The 21,875-nt window shown below is 33.7% G+C and overlaps 1 protein-coding gene across 8 annotated transcripts in view; it reads right to left on the reverse strand.

The window, feature by feature from the left end:
* LOC138710155 (CD2 antigen cytoplasmic tail-binding protein 2 homolog) overlaps positions 1-21,875 on the reverse strand; it is a 122,089-nt gene that overhangs the window by 84,427 nt on the left and 15,787 nt on the right. For 3 of the 8 annotated variants that reach the window (XR_011335116.1, XR_011335115.1, XM_069840785.1), the window contains one exon: positions 20,154-20,355. The exons of 4 other annotated variants lie outside the window; for them this stretch is intronic. Coding sequence is in view for 1 of the 4 variants with exons in the window: in XM_069840785.1 (XP_069696886.1) it covers positions 20,154-20,166 (13 nt within the window). In the remaining 3 variants the exon portion in view is untranslated. Of the gene's footprint in view, positions 1-16,252; positions 18,723-19,010; positions 20,356-21,875 lie in introns of those variants that run through there. One more of the 8 variants, XR_011335117.1, reaches the window with a different exon arrangement.

Consider the following 21,875-nt stretch of genomic DNA (forward strand, 5'->3'; position numbering starts at 1 on the left):
TAGAACTACGTCCTGACCGGGAATCGAACCCATGCCCACTGGATTTAGAGTTAGACTCGCTGACCCCTCAGCCACAACGGTGGACTAACTCTGGAATTAACTGGCACTGTCCTGGTGGAGTGGAAGAGAAGGCCTGATGGCCTTAACCTTACCAAAATAAATAAATAAGTAGTAATAATAATAATAATAATAATTATTATTATTATTATTATTATTATTATTATTATTATTATTATTATTATTATTATAATAACCCACACTTGTTCTCCTTGTCTCCTTAGCAATTTGAATAATAGTTGGAGCAAAGGCTAGAGAATCGTATAGACAATTTTTTTTTTTTTAATGAGAGATTGTGACCTTAACAAATCAGTACATATACTCTTTAATAAATTTCCTCTTATGTAATAAAGAAAATTTTCTAACTAATTAAGCCATACATAGCACTAATACCCGCAGAAAGAATGATTTTCGTATACCATTATCAAATTTATCATGCTATCAAAGGGGAATATGTTACATGGCAATAAAAATTTTCATTGGTCTTCCTGAAGACATTAAGAATCATAACCAAAACCCTGCATTATTTAAGGTAAAACTAAAAAATTACTTAATATCTCACACTTTTTTATTCTGTAAATGAATTCTTGACATTTCACTGTACTATGTAAATGTTTTAGTACTATTAAATGGTAAACATATTGCATTGTATATATGTTATTAAGGCACCAGTATTAATTCTGTATATATATTTCATATTTGCATTTTTATATGTTAAACGTAAGAATTGGATATGTTAGGCTATATTCTATGCTATAAAGCAACTGTAAGAATATTATGGAAAAAATTAAACTATCTGCCTGCCTTTCTGCCCATCCATCTGTCTTCACCTTGATCATCTTGTATTTTCTTTGTTTCTGTATTCTCTATTTTCTCCATGTATTTTGAGGAAAAAATGTTACATTTGTTCGTACCAAATTTTCTCTTTAAAGGACAAAACTAAAATTCTTTCAAACATCTATTATCATAATACACTGCTCTCTTAAACTGACTGAGCATATTGGGAATTCAATAGATTTCCAAAAATAGGCTATGAAAAGTTTCATATAAAACAATGGAAGATAAAATTAATGTGCATTAAATTGTGAATTATTTGAAAGGAACATCATATATTCTATGTGACAATGTCATAAACTGTGAAGGAACGAAAGTACTTGCATAATATCATTTGAAATATACACTGTCTACATATCGAAATAATGGTCTTTATACATTGGGAGGAAAAAACAAAACAAGAAAAATATATATTTTCGCTGCCAAACACTTCACCATTCTATTTCATCACATTCCTCTTAAGACATTCAACTTCTTATGTAGGGTTCCAAAACAATTAACAAGTATGAAAAATACGTTCGTTGTATCCTGGCAGTAATATTAATGCAATTTTTACACACCAAAAAATGTTGTAAAGTGACTTTTCAATACATATCATTACAGCTTTAAAGCAACTATTGAAGTAATGTCTATAAACTACAAACAAATATTATATGTAGGCTACAGATATACTAGGTTTGAAGATTATGCCAATTGAGACAAAATACACACATATGGAGTGTTGACAAATTTATACAGATGGATTTCTTGTATCATATTCAGGAATGCAGAAACTGGGATGAATATGCCCTGTCTTTTCATTTGACTATTCTATAGGAGAATATACAACAAATTTTTAAGTTACTGCTATTTACATATTACTTACAAATGGCTCTTAGAGATCCTGGAGGTTCATTGCTGCCCTCACATAAGCCCGCCATCGATGTCTATCCTGAGAAGATTAATCCAGTCTCTACCATCATAACCCACCTCTGTCAAATCCATTTTAATATTATTCCCCCATCTGTGTCTAAGCCTCCTCTAAGGTCTTTTTCCCTCTGCCCTACCAACTAACACTCTATATGCATTTCTGGCTATTTATTTATATGTTTGCAAAATTTCTTACATAGATTAAATAAATACAGTAACAAATATAAATGGCACTCGGGAGGAAATTAAACGCAGAATAAATATGGGAAATGCCTCTTATTATTCAGTTGAGAAGCTTTAGTCATCTAGTCTGCTGTCAAAAAATCTGAAAGTTAGAATTTATAAAACAGTTATATTACTGGTTGTTCTGTATGACTGTGAAACTTGGACTCTCATTTTGAGAGAGGAACACAGATAAGGGAGTTTGAGAATAAGGTTCTTAGGAAAATATTTGGGGCGAAGAGGGGTGAAGTTACAGGAGAATGGAGAAAGTTACACAACACAGAACTTCACGCATTGTATTCTTCACCTGACATAATTAGGAACATTAAATCCAGACGTTTGAGATGGGCAGGGCATGTAGCACGTATGGGCGAATCCAGAAATGCATATAGAGTGTTAGTTGGGAGACCGGAGGGAAAAAGACCTTTGAGTAGGCCGAGACGTAGATGGGAAGATAATATTAAAATGGATTTGAGGGAGGTGGGATATGATGATAGAGACTGGATTAATCTTGCTCAGGATAGGGACCAATGGCGTGATTATGTGAGGGTGGCAATGAACCTCCAGGTTCCTTGAAAGCCAGTAAGTAAGTAAGTAAGTAAGAAAGAGTAAATAAATTCTAATTATCAGATTGAAGGGCAGCCATACAGACTATAATCTTACAACAGATCACGAAAAAGACTAAAATAGCCTACAAGATTTAAAAAAGATGCGTTATCTAACTAAACTACAGAAAAAAAAATAGTTGTTTCCTTCCCATTGTGACATGAAAGAAATGAAACAGTAGACTTTTGGCTAAAAAGAAAAACTGAAATTTTACAACAATTCAATAACAATTATTCTGTAAAACAACTAATCAGAAGTAAATTCAGATCTGCCCAAAACAATAAAATTCGGATGGGGCAAATGACACACCCTGGAAATTTTGAATGGTTAACCTTGAGATAATCCCTCAAGGGCCACATAAATCAGGTTGATAACAAGTCAGGTCACGACTGTTTGACAAGCCACCTGCACAGGGTAGGAATTTCCCATACATCAGCCCGTGTATTGTGTGATGCAAATGAAGAAATGAACGTGAAACATGTCCAGGGATGCAAAGCATTGCTAGAACAAGATAACATCATACAAAAATATTGGAGTGCAAGACAGCGATTGACTTATTGTCAAGTGCCTAGACACTGGACCAACAACAATATATCACCTGTACAATATAATTACAACATTCGTATTTAAAAATATGTAACATTCAGAGAGGTAAATATTACACTACAACCAGACTTGCAATCGAAGCTCATGCTGTAAACCTGCTGCATTCCCATGTGGGCTGTATTTTATAATTTGGGTGCGCAACTTGAGTCCATAGCTTGAATAAAATCGATTACACATGTTACACATCGGGTGATGCAAGCAACATGATGCACGGCACATGGAGCATGACACATATCGCCATGTTATTTGATCTAATGAGTCGTTCAGTATTGAGTCATCGGATGATGAAGATCTTCTGCTATAGTCAATAATAAGAATGCGAAGATAAAGGTGTAGGTTTTGGATTCATTGGTTGAAAATCGTGGTGCTTGTAATGTTTTATTGGTAGAGTTAGCATAGCATCCAGACAAATTCACAGAATATTACAGAATGTCGAAAGAATTATTTGAAGATGCGACAAATTGTGAATATTCCTAATAGATGGAAAACATGTATGAGTATTACACAAGCACATGGAATTTTCACTCTGATTTCTGTTGAAGACTTGGGTAGAAATAGTGTTGGTGCTAGGGTTGCCAACTATTTTTGAAGAAAATATGGGAGACTAAATGGTCTACAATATTTCACATAAAAAATTTAAAAATTATTCAATTCAATTAGCGGTACTAAAAACAATTTTATTCTACATTTTGGCAGTTAGGCTTAAATTAAAGTATTTTGAGATATTTTACCTAGCGTAATAGTTTCAAACAAATTGTAAAAATTCCCTACATGAGTAGTTGAAGTTGACTGTGATTTGCAGTTCTGATTTGATTAGATGTGTCGCGTTCCTGTTTCGAACATCTGAGGATGGTGAGACCTCATATGTGAATATATGTATATATCAATGTTAACAGTATTCAGAAACTGTTGTTGAATACGGCCATAAAGTTATTTAAATATGTGCTCCTGCATATATGACTTACCGGTATATGTCTAAAATGCAGGCAGTAGGCCATTGACGATACAATGAGGAGAGTTCGGCTGGCACCGTGGATCGTGTCCCAGAATAGCTCAGTTGGAAAGAGCGATCAGCACACACAGCTGAGAAGTTCTGGATTCGATTTCCAGTGCTGGAACGAATTTTTCTCAAAATTAATAGGTATCTACATGTTGACTACTAACAAAAAATAGTAGTCTTGATTATTCAATGAGGATGCGAGACCTTATATACGGATGTATGTATATATCTGTTCACTTACTGTTCATAAGAGAAAACACTCTTTGTATAAGCTTAGATGCACATTTCAGTGCATCTCTGGAACAACAGAATGCAACATATAAATCACCTTCAACCATGTAAAAATTAAATGTTTCAATTCATTTTTACATTATGCAAAAATAAGGTAGAAAAAGGCTCGAAGAGAAGAGAAATGCTGAAGTCAGGAGGTTGTTAAAAATTGGATGGTGCCGTATGTTCAAAAATGGGCGAACCAATGTCCATGATGAAGAGAGAAGTGATCGACCGAGTATCGTGAATGCAGACCTGATTCATTTGGATGACGAAAGGATTAGAGCAAACCGCAGGTTTACCATATCAGAGCTTAGTGAGGATTTTCCACAGATTAGTCGTACTCTTCTGTACAAAGTGATTACCGAAGATTTGGGCTACTGGAAACTTTCTGCCAGATAGGTGCCTAAACTTCTTTCTGAGGAACAAAAGGCTCAGCGGATGGGAGCAGCACTGTCCTTTCTTGAGTGTTACGAAAGAGAAGGTGATGCTTTTCTCGATCAGAGTGTGACAGGAGATGAGACTTGGGTGCGGTATGTGAATGCAGAAACAAAACTTGAATCAATGCAGTGGGGCCATACTCACTCCCCGAAAAAATTTACAAAGTGTCGTCAAACACTTTCCATGAGGAAACTTATGGCAACTGTCTTCTGGGACAGAAAAGGAATTTTGCTAGTGGAGTTCTTGGAGAGGAATGCCACAATTAACGCTGAGCGTTACTGTAACACACTAACAAACTTCAAAAGGGCCATTCAAAACAAACATCGTGGCATGTTGTTATCTGGGGTGATTTTCCTGCATGACAACGCCCGACCGCATACAGTGTGTCGTACTGCAACCAAACTGCAAGAGTTCAACTGGGAAGTATTGGATTATCCTCCCTATAGCCCAGATTTGGTGCCTAGCGATTACCATCTCTTCATGCACATGAAGACGTGGCTTGGCTCGAAGTGCTTTAACGATGACGAAGAGTTGAAAACCAGCATCATAGGTTGGCCGAATTCTATGATTGCGGAATTTCAAAGCTCGTCAAACGCTACAACAAGTGTCTCAATGTGACTGAAAACTGTGTGGAAAAATAAATTAAAGTGTACAATTTCAAGCGTATTGTAACCCAATTCTTTAACGTCATTCACAGGTTTGTAAAAAATAAACGGAAGTTACTTTATGAATAGCCCTCGTAGAACAAAGATACATATTGCTTTTTTATATAAAAACATTCTAGCATCCCCAGAAAGAGTAAGTTACATAACTCGTGCTCAGAGGGCATTCCACATAATGTTAAGATATTTTATTAAATAACAGAGTAAAAAATAAAAAAAAAGGAAAAAGAAAAAAGAAGAAGAAAAAACACATATCACAATAATTTAAATTTTCTCTCTAAACAGCAATTTTAATTGATTTTTTTAAATAAGGAGCATTAGTAAATTGTGTATTTGGGAATTTAGCTATTAAGTTATCATGTTATAAAGCCTTGGACCGAAGTTGCTACTGTGATTATATGCTACAGCTATGATACATTTAGGTTTTGTTAAGCATAATATATGTTTTCTGATCTTTTGGTTTTATATTTATGTCAGTGATGTCAAAGCAAGTGCATTTTTCTGACCTTGACGTCGTGCGCAGGCATCAAGCGCTAAGTTGGAAAGAGAAGGGTTGTGTATATGAATAAGCAGCCTATAGGATTAAGAAAACACTGGTGCACAAACTTCAAACGGAACGTGACATTTTATGTCGTTATTTTTATATGGCTTCTTTCTGTTTGATATTATCTATATTGTTTGTAAAACAAAAATACTAATACCAATTTCTTAATATTGCAGTTGTGTTTTAAATGTTAATAACATAATAAAGAGATAAGAAGGAATATTCACATAAATTCCATAGTAGTACAACTATACTGTACTAAATGGATGAAACATGTCATTCATAAAGAAAGTGATATCCCAAAAAAAGAGATTGAGTATGACATGACAAGTTGTAATTGATATTGATGATACCTTTAGCCCTATAAAAATAATCAATCAACTAATCAAAAAAATATTACAGTACAAAGCAGTTACCTAGGTGCAGTATATGTTTTAAGTGTAACTAATATTCCATAACAAAACTCTTATCGCATTATGCTTTTAAGGTGATATTGGTGAGCAACTTCCTATCATCAGAATATTAAATTATTTTCTCGAAACGTGCTGAAGCTATAGAGCTGACATTTTTACAATACATGGGGAGGTATCTTTTGCTTATGATGTAACAGTAGTTGCTTTGTTAATAATTCATTTCCATGCGAATATTTTCAAAACTTTTAATACACTATCTTCAGTAATACGCATTTACGGTATATTAAATTAACGAAAACATTCTGTAAGGCTACTAAATAAATAGGCCTATATCTGAAAATTTCACTTTTCTACAAAGAAAGTTGAGAAAATACGGTATTTCTTTTGGACAAAAAAATCAAACTTGTGAAAAATGAACATTAAAATTAAAACTTATATTTTTATAATGCATTTATACTTCCAGACAAATCTAAAAATTAACATAGATACAGTTTTAATAAGTTCTCTTCCCTTTATCTATTGAATCAGTGCTGGCCATCCCTGAACATAGCTCGGCCAAGCGGCATATACTACTTCTTTCGTCTGTCTCTTTCCTTTCCGCTGTAAACTGCTCAGGCTCTCCTCAGCTATAAAGCGCGCGCTTGTTCCTGTGGGCATCAATTGACATGACTGATTTATGTGAATATAAATTAAATATATTTCGTTTTTTATGTACGAAATTCAATAATACATTGTTATGAATTTGATGGAAGTCAAATACTTTAAATCCTGAATACAACAGTTCTGAAGGGTAATCAAGAATTTATTAAGGCATAATTTTATTATTCTTTTCTGTAGCAGTTATTGGCATGAGGGAGGTACTATTAGCACTGTATTAACTTCGCACTTTCTTAAACATCAACCATAGTACACCAACTATTTACTTTTCTTACACATACTGCTACCACCACTAAAAAGTTTTGATCAACACTTCAACCATTAATGCTTCATTATACTACTCTGATTGCTCTCTGCAATTCTTTTAGTTGGTTATTTAACGACCCTGTATTAACTACTAGGATATTTGGCATTGATTGTATTGGTAATAGCGTGATGGTATTTGGCAAGATGAGGCCGAGGGTTCGCCATAGATTACCTGACATTCGCATTCGTCTTATGGTTGGAGAAAACCTCGGAAAAAAGTACCAGTAATGAGCACAAGCTGGAATCGAACCCATGCCCAAGTGCAACTTTGGATCAGCAGGATCCTTGTCCTTGTAAGCTTTTTATTTGTTATACACATTAATGGTAACATTTTCACAATTCACTTTTTTGCTTTAAAAACCCAACAATTATTGTGTCTACTTACTGACTGATGTCCACGTTTGTCTTCAGTGATATCGTACACCGCATCATAGAATAATGAATCCACAGAGAACTTGATTTCTTCTTTTCACTTTTCATTGAAAAATATTCCAGCATAAACTTTTCAGAAATATTCTCTACTTTTGTTTTTTACACCACTCTTCAAACTTCTTATATTCCTCTTCATACCTCTGTCGCGATTTTGTTGGAATTAATAAATCAGTATAGCTGTTAATGCAATACCATTGACACTTATATTTATAAATAGTCATGGTGACAATACCGACAATAATATTCTTCAAATGTTTCTTGTACATGGCCCTCTATATGAATCGATCACCTACAAAGCAAATGTATATAGCTTCAAATGTTTCTCGTACAAGCCCCTCTATATGAATCGATCACCTACAAAGCAAATGTATATAGCTGGCAATAAAAATTTTACATTTAGACAATATTCAATTTTAGATTATTTTTTTTTAATCAAAGTGGATAAAACTTTGTACGATACACATGTCGTAACTTCATATTACAATAGTAGACTGGTTATCAAACTCGGCCTGCAGCCTTGTTTGGTGTGTTGTGTGCATTTATAATCGTTAGTTGAGTGTTTAGTTTTGTGTTGTGGGTTTATAATCGTTTTCTGAGTGTTTCATTTACACAGAAACATTTGCATAGACCTAAAAATAGTGAAATAAGTATAGTTGTAGTGTTCAGTTTATTTATAGTTGTTATATTTAATTGGCTAAGTTGTTAATTATGCCTAGGAAGAAAAATATTAGATCTGTACTTAGTTCTGCTCTGAATGAAAGAAGATGGGGTCCTAAAAGAGTGAAACAAATTGAGAAAAATTTCTCGTTTTTCATGAAATTGTAGCTTAATATAGGTGTTCAAAGTGGCCACCAACAGCATCCAAAAACTATTGATGCCGCCGAACTGTTCCACGAACTAAGTTCTGTAATGTGTCCAGTGTCATAGCTGCACATGACGTTAAATTTTGATTTGTTCTCGTAGCACATCCAGTGTAGCTGGCGTTTCCTGATAAACAACATCCTTTAGGGTCCCCCATATGTAGAAATTGGTGTTAGGTCTGGGGACTGTGCTGGGTACTCGACAGCACCTCTTCGACCTATCCATTAAGCTACAATTTCCCCGAAAATGAGAATTTTATCTGAATTTGTTCTAAAGTTATTTATAAACAAATAGTGTATACATTTTTTGGGCTAATCTGTATTTTAAGTCATGTTATGTTACACTGCATGTATTAATATAGTGCAATGTCTCTGCCATAGTAATCAGCCACTGTACACTCACCTTGCTGTACAGCATTCTCTACAAGCATCGATGAATCTTTGATGGCACGACGAAATGTCAGGTGTGTTATAGGACAAGACAGTGGATCTTTATAGAAATAGAATTCCTTTATTTTTATATCAGACATTCTTTAAACAGTGAGTAGGTGTTAGAATGGTAACAGAACTAACTTCAGATCAAAAATGAACAAATATTTTAAATATCTTAATATCAAATCTTTTACCTAATATAAAATAATAACTTGTTCAGTAACTAACAGAAACCATTCTTTCAGTAACAATTATCTTAGTAGATTGCCCTTAAGGCGAAGATATTTGAGCTTTAGTTTCTTTAATGATAGATAATTAGAAAAAATTAAGGCTCTGTTTTGAATGATGTAACAGGCATGACATGGAGTAACAGATCTGACAGGTAACAGACATGACAAAGCAAACATAAGCATGTGCGAACCTAAAGTTTTTTTTTTCTTAAAAATCTCCAAAATAGCAACTTAGCTACTGCACACGTGTACTATTATGTCCTCTTGATCTTGACTTTATATCCTGTTATTTGTGGAAAACACAACACTAACAGATCTGACATAGTAAAAATGCATGCTTAGACTAAAACACAAAGCAAGAGTATGACACACAAACTCGCCAAATCAAAATGGATGAACATAGCAGTACAATCAAGATGGTTTTTGTGCATCATCTTGGCTTGTGCTAACACCTGTGGGATTTATTTTTCAACTGTGTACCCATAGGAACAGAATGGTGTAACAGAGCTGACTGATTTACTGGACTAGAGTAATTATGCAATCATATACAGTGAAACCTCTCATTTACAGACATCGAAGGGACGTAACAATCTGTCTGCATCTGGGAGGTGTTCCTTATTGGGAGGGAGGCTCCCCAATGTAACAGTAAATTTATAATAACTTATACATTATGTATTTCTTCATGCTTTAAATGAAATGTATTACTGTAGTTTAATTCTAAATATAGTATACTACAGTAAATCCTTTGCAACTTTCAACTACAGTAGATAAGACTGAAAAAGTAAAATACAGTACTATGCCATGCAATTTTATTCTAGGTCTACAGTTATGCAGTACTGTAATTTACTGTTTTCAACTTAACCTTTACGTTCAGGTGCCATGTCTCTCGAAACAGAACAACTGATTGAAGTGAAGAGAATAATCCTACTAGCCCTATCATGTGTCGAATACAATTTCACCTTGGACCCATCAGACAGGTTAAATTTTATGACTTTGTTTATCCACCCGCTTCCAGGCAACAAGGGGTAGCCGGTTGGGCTAGTGGTAGCCTACGAGACCCTTATTGTCTTCTTTCATGGTAAGGAATTTCTGTACAGTTCTCAAAACTAAATTTTCCATTTTTGTAACACATTAGGTTTTGAAATCAAAGTTCTGTCCGCAGTCAGAAGGTAAAGCAAGCTTTAGAACTGTGAAACAGCTGTCCGTGTCCATGTCTGAGAGTGTCTGTAAATGAGAGTTAAATTGATCATTATTTCTATATTATTTCAGTTGGGACATAAAAATCTGCCCTATATGAGGAGTGTCCGTATCTTGGAGGCGTCCGTAAGGAGAGGTTTCACTGTATAAGGAAATATAAAGTCAGACATAAATGAAGAAGTTTTGAAGAAGTTTTGATAATATCAAATGTTCATAATTGATTAAATGGCGATCTTACTCGTGTTAATTGTGTAAGCATTTGCGGCTTACAGCTGTTTCGGTGCTTCTTCACACCATCCTCAGAGCCTACTAGATCTCGGCGTCATCTCGAACTTCGCTGCCTGTTGTGTGGGTGCGTTTGATGATTTAATCAATTATTTATATTCAAGTGTTAAAAGTAGTGTACGAAAGATTCAACATGGATCAAATGTTTCTTTAATTTTTTTTTTTCTCAATTACATTATTAAACAGTGCTTTATCTGTACATAATCGTGCTCCATTTTAAATACTTAACTAGTATGAACACGGAATTTTAGCTGTTACTGTGAGAATTTTATTTTATTCTTATGAAATATTTCACATCAAGGAAATAATTCTTGTGACGTTTACTACATTAGTATTGAAACTACTCACTGTTAGGAATTTATAACTCTATTGTTACCGATGTAAATGCAATAATTGGAAGGATATGAATTGTTGGACCTCATTTATTATACAAATTCTGCAAATGACACTTCTACAACCTAAAGCAAGAAAAAGAGCTAGTGGCGTACTAGTTGGCATCAAAAGAGAATAACTTTAACCTTCAACATTATTAAACAAATGGCTGAGGAAGACAAATCTGAAGTAAGGAATATATTATGCAAATCTGACTTTCAGGTAGAAGCTCCCTGTGAAGCAGGCATAATATATTCATTACTGTAGGTACGTTAACAGAAAGCCACAATTTACGTCACACAGAATTGTGTGCACTCAAAGTTGGGTTTCTGGCGTCTTGTCAGCCCATTTGAGTTGTGTGGATATAAAGGGAAGAATTGTGACGGTGTCTTGTATAGTTCCTGGAGTAGCTCAGTCAGTAGAGCATTCATGCGCTAAGCAAAGGGTCCCACGATCGATACCCGGCCCAGGAACAATTTTTCCCTTGAAATTATTCACAAATCTGAAATTTGTGAAATAGAACTTTGGATAAATAACACTTCAAAATGTATGGCATATACCCCCCCCCCCCCAATAACAAACCCAATTTGGACAATATAGTAGTTACACCAAAGACTCTCATAATTGGAGACTTCAGTGGTCATTCTAAAGAATGGGGATATGTAGGCATCAATTCTGTTGGCCGTTCAATAGAAGATTTTCTTAACACCCAATCAATCCAATTATTATTCAACCCAGAAGATCCTCCAACATTTCTTCATTCCCATGAAACATCTAATCCAGATTTAACTCTAATATCTTCAGACATATATAACAAGGCAAGCAGGAAAGTTTTGGAAGACCCTGGACTTGGCCACAGAATCATTGTTACTTCTATTTTACTACCATCAGAAACCTACAAACAAATCTTATAACAGATGTTCTTGGAATTTTAAAAAATCCAATTGGACTAAATTCAGAGAAGACGTAGAAAATAACCTCTCCATTAATATGAACGAATCCCCAGAAAAATGTAACAATATAATTTGTGCAACTATAATACCGGTACTAAAAGGAGCAAAGAAATGGGTGCCCCGAGGAAAGATCCCAAGCTACAAACCTTTCTGGACAAAAGATTTAGAAACATTAAAAAAAGATTATTTCACACATAACAATAAATATTATACACGAACTGAAGGATTACCAATGGGTTCACCTATATCAAGTATATTAGATGAAATCTTCATTCATAATATAGAACAAACACATATCTTTGAAAAATATTGGAGTGCAAGAGGTCAAATGACTTTATTGTCAAACGCCTGGCATTAGAAAACAACACAAAAAAACAACAACAACACACATATTAAACACTGACAACAACAAACACGCAGAGAGAATAATGTACTGGCATCGATATGTAGATGACATACTGTAATAGTCCTATATAATGGAAACAAAAGACAAATAGAGAACCTACATCAATAACTCAACAAAATACATCCCAAATTAAAGTGTATAATAGAAACAGAACATAACCAAGCTATAAATTTCTTAGACATCACCATAACCAAAACAAATAACAGACACGAATTCAAAATATACAGGAAGCCCACCACAACTACAACACACATACACAATTCATCAAACCATCCCATACAACATAAACATGCAGCTTTCCGTACAATGACATACAGATTAATTACCATACCAATGAACAATGATAACTATACTGAAGAACTAAACACAATAAAATATATAGCACAAGACAATGGATATACCCTAACATGATAGACACACTAATAAAAAAGACAAAACAAAAACAGAACAAACCAACACAAACACCACGCGAGAATAAATACATAACATTAACATATAACAATACCAATACTCACAAAATTGCAACTTCATTCAGAAAGCTAAAAATGCAAGATAGCATACAAAACAAATAACACAACACAGAAATATCGAAATAATCACATTAAACATTCAAATAAATATAATTCAACTGGGGTTTACAAACTAAAATGCAACAGTTGCCCACATTTTTTCATAGGACAGACAGGAAGAAACATTCAAACAAGGTATAAAGAACACATTAAAGCTATAACCAAACCACACATCACATCAAATTACGCAGAATATATTATCAACAATAATCATGACTACAATAATATAGAAACAGATATGGAAATTCTACACATCACACCAAAAAGTCCATAGTTAAACATCTTAGAACAATACGAAATATACAAACATACAATAACACACCCACAACATATACTTAATACACAAATACAGTTCAATACCCACACATTATTCGATATCATGATACATAACACACAAACAAACACCCCCCACCATAGGAGCAACACACCCCCACCCCTACAACTGACGAATGCAAATGACAGTATGCAAGATCAACAGGAACATTAGTAGTTCGTAGGACACTGAAGATGACACAGAACCGGCGTCGAAATGGGCCGTCTGTCTAAGGTACATAACCTTTTTTAAAAATTTTAACACTTTTAATGTGTCGTTAAACAATTTTAAGTTTTTTAAACAAAGTGTCAATGACATTAAAATTAGCTCGTGATACAGCCAGAAAACAAGCAGAAGAGAACAGTAATAGAGACAATTTTATAGACTGGAAGCTTGTAAAGTGGCCACATTTAAGAAAGATGTACTCTCAGCCAAAAGGCAAAGTTTTAACAATTTCATCTCTAAAATGGACTATAGAAAAGATGGTATGAAAGCTTACCCGAATTTATATCTAATATCACAAAGAGTAATCCACCAAGTAACTCACTCATAATTTACAAAAATACACAACTAACAGACCCCCAGGTTATTGCAAATGCCTTACATATACCTACAATAATACATAGGATCACAACAACTCACAAAATGTTAGAAAAAAAAAAAAAACATGAAACAAATATGAAGGTGAACAAAAGAAGTGTGTTTACATGAAACACAAGAGAAGTGTTTGTTGATAGTTTCACAATCCATGAACTAGATGCAGCTATTGGGACTCTTAAATCGAATGAAGTCCCCGGTCCAGATTTAATTCATTCAGAATTTATCAAGAACCTTAGAGACAAGTGTAAAAAACCATGCTGAACTTTTTACAGTACCTGCTAACTGGAAAAAAAGCATTACCGGTATTATACCCATTTTGAAGAAAGGTAAAACTTCATCTAATATTAATAACTACAGACCTATTTCTCTGACAAGTCAGATATGGAAAATATGGAAAGAATGATTGCTGCACGTCTCAATTGGTTCCTTGAATCCAACAACTTGTTTTCAAAACAGCAGTCTAGCTTTATACAGTACCACTCACCCAGTGGTGATATTCAAAAAGTTTAACAATCTGTTCTCTCATGTATGTAAGCTTGTAGAAAAATTGCATAAAATAGGAATCTGAGGTAATACGCTCTGTTAGTTACAAGACTTCATCACACAGCGATTCAGCACAGTTAAATATCTATCATATTTTTCAAAATACAAACAAACAGCTATGGGTGTACTTCAAGGAGCAGTGTTGAGTATAACATTATTTAATATATTTATCAACGATGTTCCCAGATCTTTGGCAAAGAAGTAAAGTTTACATTATTTGCTGATGACCTCCTCATCTGGGTTTCAAAACCAAAGAATAAGCTCAAGTCATTGGAAACCCAAATTAACACAGCATGACTAAATTGGAATATTGGTGCTCTACTAACCTAATGCAAGTAAATGCAGTCAAAACTAAATATCAAATATTCACAAATGTCACTAAACATAACATCAAGCTTAATTAACTTCCCTTACAAAGAGCAATCAATTCACAATATCTAGGAGTCATATTTGATACCGGTAACAAATTATCTTGGAATGATCATATTAATACTGTAGTAGAAAAAGCCCAAAAGAGATTAAATCTGTTAGAAAGATTAGCTGGCTGCAAATGGGGAAGCCAGAGACGTAAACTAAATTCCACATATATGTACATGAAACCTGTCCTCAAATATTGTAGTGAAATACTCATCACATGCACCCCACAACAATGAAATAAAATAGAACAATTTCAAAACCAAGCACTACGTTTAATTATAGGTGCAGTGAAATTCACACCAATAGATTCAATGAGACAACTTACTCAACAAAAACCACTGATACACGAGTTTCAAGAACAAGCAGAAATCCGGTATGAGAAATTAAACAGACTGTCTAATGCAGATTATTGGAGAAAATACAAAATCTTGCCTACTAAATTAAACACACAAGAAGGATTTATGCAGAAAGTTAAAAGATTACAAACGCATCTCATTCCCCAAACTAACATTGAAATGTCACAAATCCGACAAAATCCCTTGGAATACATAAATATTCAAACAGGAAATAACTTATTGGAACCAAACCAAACCAAACGCTCTTTTCTTAAACACATCCAAAACAACTGTTTTTCCGTTTTCACTAAGATCCAGTGGTCTTAAATCTCCTCAATCTTCTTTTAGGCCAATATTCATCATTCTGATTGTTCTTCCCAAAATTTTATTGTGAATGTCCCATATTAACCGAACAGAAGTTAAGTATTTAGGCATTACAATCGACCAACATTTACGATGGAATAAACATAGTACATATTTATGCAATAGATTACGTAAAACAATTTATATCTTTGTTATACTTCGGTCATATTTACCAGCTAATAATTTACGTCTCATTTATTTAGCTTTATTTCAATCCAGTCTTCAATATGGAATTTTAGGATGGGGAAATGATTGTAATTCTAATCTCACTCCACTAATACTTATTCAGAAAAGAATAATTAAAATATGCCTTAATAAACCAATTGCTTACTCATCCGAGCTTTTGTTCACTGATTTTAATGTTTTGAAAATTAAACAGATTTATTATATTGCCTTATTACACTTAATACATAAAAATCGTAATAAATTCAAATTGTATCATCATAAATATGGAACTAAAAGATCCGATTTTATACGACTAGAGGAACCAAAGTGTTTCACAAGCACAGCTCTTAGCCATGGTACCTACTTTGGTCCAAGGTTATATAATAAAATAATTGAAAAATACCCGAATTTGGAATATTTTTTTATCAGAAATTTCAAAAGTAGCGTTAGGAATTTAAGTTTTAAAGAATATATGAATGGCCATTTGTTAAAAGGGCACATGTCCATTAGGGTAAACTTTTCAGTATTAACAAAAAACTGATTTGTATCCATATTTTGCTCATTTCGCAATTACTGCACAACTCAGGACGTAGTATTTATGTTCTTGAAAATGGCCATGGACTTGAAATCTCTTAAATTTAACAAATTGGCACTTCAATTACACTTTGAAAGTCACGGATTTCTGCCCTTTTAACAAATGTTGAAAAAACTTACAAGTGATGTTAATTTTAAAGACTCATTTATTGGTTTTCTTATTTTTACAACACAGTAAACTTTTCAGTATTAACAAAAAACTGATTTTTATCCACATTTTGCTGATTTATTAAATACTGCACGACTCAGAACATAGTATTTATCTTCTTGAAATTGGCCTTGGACTTGAAATCTCTTAAATTTAACAAATTGACACTTCAGTACACTTTGAAACTCAAGGGCTTCTGCCCTTTTAACAATGTTGAAAAACTTACAAGTGATGTTAATTTTAAAGACTCATTTATGGTTTTCTTATATTTTACAAAAATATCTCTTTGTTACAATTTATTGTTTAAAGATAGTTTTTCAATATCATAATCTTCAGCAAGAACTCTAGCTGCTGGTTTCCTCACTCATAACAGGACCCTGCAAAATGTATATATATATATATATAAAATTCCCGGTGACCATCTTCCACATACTGAATAATTTTTTGAAGGTCTCCTACTTTTTCCTTTTTTAAGGGCACTTTATCTATAGGATAACTTACATTCTAAGCTAGTTCAACATGTTGTTGTAGGCCAACATTAAAGGTATGTTTGACCAGACCGTTAATGAATGCCATTGCCACAATATAGCCAGGAGTATCTGAATCATAAATGAAATGATGCAGTGAAGTTATGCCAAAATGGACCCTCTCATCCCTCCGATTCAATGAACTTTCCAGGGAAATAGCTATTCTCTTATAAAACTTTGTCCACCAGTCTTTAAAGTTTAAAATAGTATAACTATCTACTTCTCTCACAGTAAATTTTTGTGTGGTGCTACTTTCTATTATTAGTTCTGTTAACTGGTGTACAGTATAAATTCTATCTGTCTTTTCCAACCTCCTCTTCACTATATTGAAATCGCGGTCACAAGGGAGATAACTATGTCCCCTTGTGGGAAAGAAGTGTTGAATTATTTTCAATTGTTTTGTGTCAGTTAATGCTACGAGTAGTCTGGAAAGAGGATGATTTTTGTTCTGTCCGACACAATTGTCACTAAACAACCGGACTACTTCAATATGAGCAGGCAAATAATGTTGTAAATAATCTAACAAATATGAATACACTTCGTCTGGACCTTTCTTGGCTTGTTCCTCATGATATAAATAGAATACAGCTTTGTTTTTCTTTATATCATGTACGCAGAACAAATTTACTGTCAATTGCCTCAGATAAAAAAGATCTTGAACTAGAACTTTTGGAAGTGAAACATTCATCATATAATCAAAAGACAGTGATAGAACATTATTGTTAAGCCCTTTTAGTTCATCCAAGAATTCTTCTCTAAGTGCAGCATGAAACTTTTTACTTTTTCTATTATGCACAGCAAGATCTGCTATAGCACAGCATTTAGCAGCATCATTAATATGTGGTGATTTGATTTTAAGTTTTAGCTCTTAACAAGTGCAACAGCAATCAACTTGTGGCTGACCAAACTTATAATTAAAATTCTCCTTGAATATTTTACAGAAGCCACTATAGCTGAGCTTAGCATCTGGATGTTTTTGTCTGAACAAGTTATACATCATTTTAATAGTCAAATCTGCACTTAGATAACGATCTACTTTTCCAGTATAGTGAGTTTCTTTTAATGGAAATGAACTTATATGTTCATGAATTTTGATTTTTATATCCACTGGAAAAGAAAAACTAACATGTTTACCTCTCCTATCAGTAAGGCTTTGTCCCTTCAGCTTTAAATTTCTGAGGCGTCTAACACTCTTAGCAGAAACAGCATATAGTGAAAGAAATGACTTCAAACATACCTGGATGGGTTGAGTACCCAATAACACATGATACTTAAAAGAGGTTCTATCTAATTTTTTTTCACCTTGTCGTAGACGATTATGTGCTATGTCTTGCACATCTATTAAACCCTGCAGAAATATGTCTTGTTCATTCTTTGTTTTAAGAGTGTAAATTTGTTTGAAGATTTCCACGTAATCATCATCTCCAATATTCTGTGTGCACTGCATTCTGCATCTACAATGATAATATTATATTATGATTATTTTGTACTTTGATGGATATAAAAATGGTGCCAATGATAAATAAAAGTTAATCATTAGCGTGTTCATAGTCTGTAATATGTGCAATGGAATTATTAAAGCTAATAATAATAATAATAATAATAATAATAATAATAATAATAAGAAGAAGAAGAAGAAGAAGAAGAAGAATAACAATACCAATAAAAAATAATATGCCTACATTCAAACCACCTAAATATAAGGACTATGCTAAGTTACTAATATTGAAATATTAAATTACCTGCAATTTTCACCGACTGTTTTGGCATCTATTTTCTTTCCAGAGTAATTTGTGTAAGCTTCTCCTTTCAGTCTTGCTTGTTTTACAACATTTCTTTTATAACTTTGAGGATTGGCTTTTCTTTTTCCTCCAAGAGAAAATTCATCTTCTTCTGTAGAACTCATGATGCTTAATGATGCTGTTCAAGGTTTGAAACTTTGAAGTTTACAACAATGCAAATTCCACACAGTGTGAGTGGGTTTTGATTGGCCTTTGATCTAACTGGTGATATTTGCTCCCAACTTAACAATACAACTAATTATTGTTTAAAAGGCAGATGTCCAGGACATCTGACTTTTTAACAATATCTCAAGATCATTACAGCATTTTTAACTTATTTGTAACTAAGATATTGCTGCCCTTTTAACATAGAATGATGTATTTACCCTTATAGTTTCATTATCTGTGAAAAAGTAAAAAAAAACAAAAAACAAAAAAAGTGACATCTGCCCTTTTAACAAATGCCCATATTATGTTCATTTAATATGTGTATGTATTTGTATGATTTAAATTGTTAAAAATGGAATTGTGTTTTTAAAGTTAATTTATTCCTATAATTTTTTTTTCCTTGACCCACTTTGTGTCAAATAATTATCTCTGTTTGTGTTAAGTACGAGTATGTGTTTAGAACTCCCTGAGCACGAGTTTTTTTTACTTCTTCAGGGAAGAATTAAGACTGTATTTTTGTACATGTTATTTTACTAACAATAAACAACAATAAACAATTGTTAAAAAAATACAAATCCAAATGTAGCAAAACAATTAACATTAGAAACAATTAATAGCAAATATCGTTGTGAAACTTGGCTACACATTTACAGTGATTCATCTTTATAAAACGATTTTGATGCTGCAGGAGCTGGAGGAACTTGTAAATTTTTCTCCTTCTATAAAGAAGTCAGGAAGGACTCCACAAACTGTGATGGAGGAGTTGAAGCTGTATGCACTATTCTAACCAAACTACTTCAAATAAAAAATAAATTGTAAATTTTTTTCCTTCTATAAAGAAGTCAGGAAGAACTCCACAAACTTTGATGGAGGAGTTGAAGCTGTATGCACTATTCTAACCAAACTACTTCAAATAAAAAAATAAATTTTCCAAACCTGTAATCTTCATTGACTCAAAAGCAGCTATACAAGCTACAGCTAATAATAGTTCACAGAAAACTGACACAACTTCTCAGTGCTGCACCCTCATCAAGAAGCTCCAAAAACTGGCAAGAAAATAGTTCTGCAATAGGTTCCAGTGCACTGCGGCTATACAGGTAATCAATTGGTGGGTCAACTGGCTGCAAAAGGCTGCACCCTAATAGAAAAACATATTACTGAAAAATCATTTATTTCTGTCATATTAAATAAAAAATTTCAATACAAACAACAATTTTTGAACAGAATAAAGGAATCGGCTAAAGATAACTCATGGGAACCCCTCCTCCAAAATTTAAAGATCATCCCTGAAGAACCAAGAAATTCAGCACTGATAGCCTTCCGTCTTCTGACCGGGCATGATTGTTTGGCAGCTCATTTATATATAATTGGCATCTCCATCTCACCCAATTGTGTGTTATGTGGAAAGGACGTAATCATGGATAAGCACCACCTGGAAAATTGAGAAGCCTTGCCTGTTCACCTCAACACCACGGAAAAATATTCGACTGCAAGACGGCTGATGGCTTCATTGCCATTATAGCAGAACTTTGGCTATCTACCAACCAACCAACCTTACTTACTTACTTACTTACTTGCTTACTTACTTACTTACTGGCTTTTAAGGAACCCGGAGGTTCATTGCCGTCCTGACATAAGCCCGCCATTGGTCCCTATCCTGAGCAAGATTAATCCATTCTCTATCATCATATCCCACCTCCCTCAAATCCATTTTAATATTATCCTCCCATCTACGTCTCGGCCTTCCCAAAGGTCTTTTTCCCTCCGGCCTCCCAACTAACACTCTATATGTATTTCTGGATTCGCCCATACGTGCTACGTGCCCTGCCCATCTCAAACGTCTGGATATAATGTTCCTAATTACGGCAGGTGAAGAATACAATGCGTGCAGTTCTGTGTTGTGTAACTTTCTCCATTCTCCTGTAACTTCATCCCTCTTAGCCCCAAATATTTTCCTAAGCACATTATTCTCAAACACCCTTAACCTATGTTCCTCTCTCAAAGTGAGAGTCCAAGTTTCACAACCATAAAGAACAACCGGTAATATAACTGTTTTATAAATTCTAACTTTCAGATTTTTTGACAGCAGACTGGATGATAAAAGCTTCTCAACCGAATAATAACAGGCATTTCCCATATTTATTCTGTGTTTAATTTCCTCCCGACCATATTGGTGTTCTCTGAATGAGCTGCGTTTTGAGTATTAGTTTAATCAAAAGTGAATATGTGTTGTGTATTGCATATTAATTTTGTGTAAAATGACACATTGAAGTCATTATTTGTACAATTAAAAGAGAAACTGTTTCCAAGTTGGACATATGAAACAAAATGAGCTTACAAAGACAGAAGATCGACACCGAATTTACATATTAAAAAAAGCACATGGAGGAAAACAAAATATAAATTTTCAATTTTCATGGTATGAGAAATATCCTTCGCTAAGACTGTTATGAGACATATCGTCGTTGTTCCTGCAATAACTCCTATGTGACATATTTATCGATTTTCAGGTTTTTGCTCTATTAAATAACTTAAATAGTGATACAGCAAACAATAAAATCTCCTATATGCAATTATATTTCTTTGTTTCGAAAATGTAGGAATTCACAGTCTCCTATGTACGGCTGCCATAGGATGAATAAATGTGTTTTTTCTTCC

The sequence above is a fragment of the Periplaneta americana genome, chromosome 12 (assembly GCF_040183065.1).
Source record: "Periplaneta americana isolate PAMFEO1 chromosome 12, P.americana_PAMFEO1_priV1, whole genome shotgun sequence".
In the NCBI taxonomy this organism is placed as follows: domain Eukaryota; kingdom Metazoa; phylum Arthropoda; class Insecta; order Blattodea; family Blattidae; genus Periplaneta; species Periplaneta americana.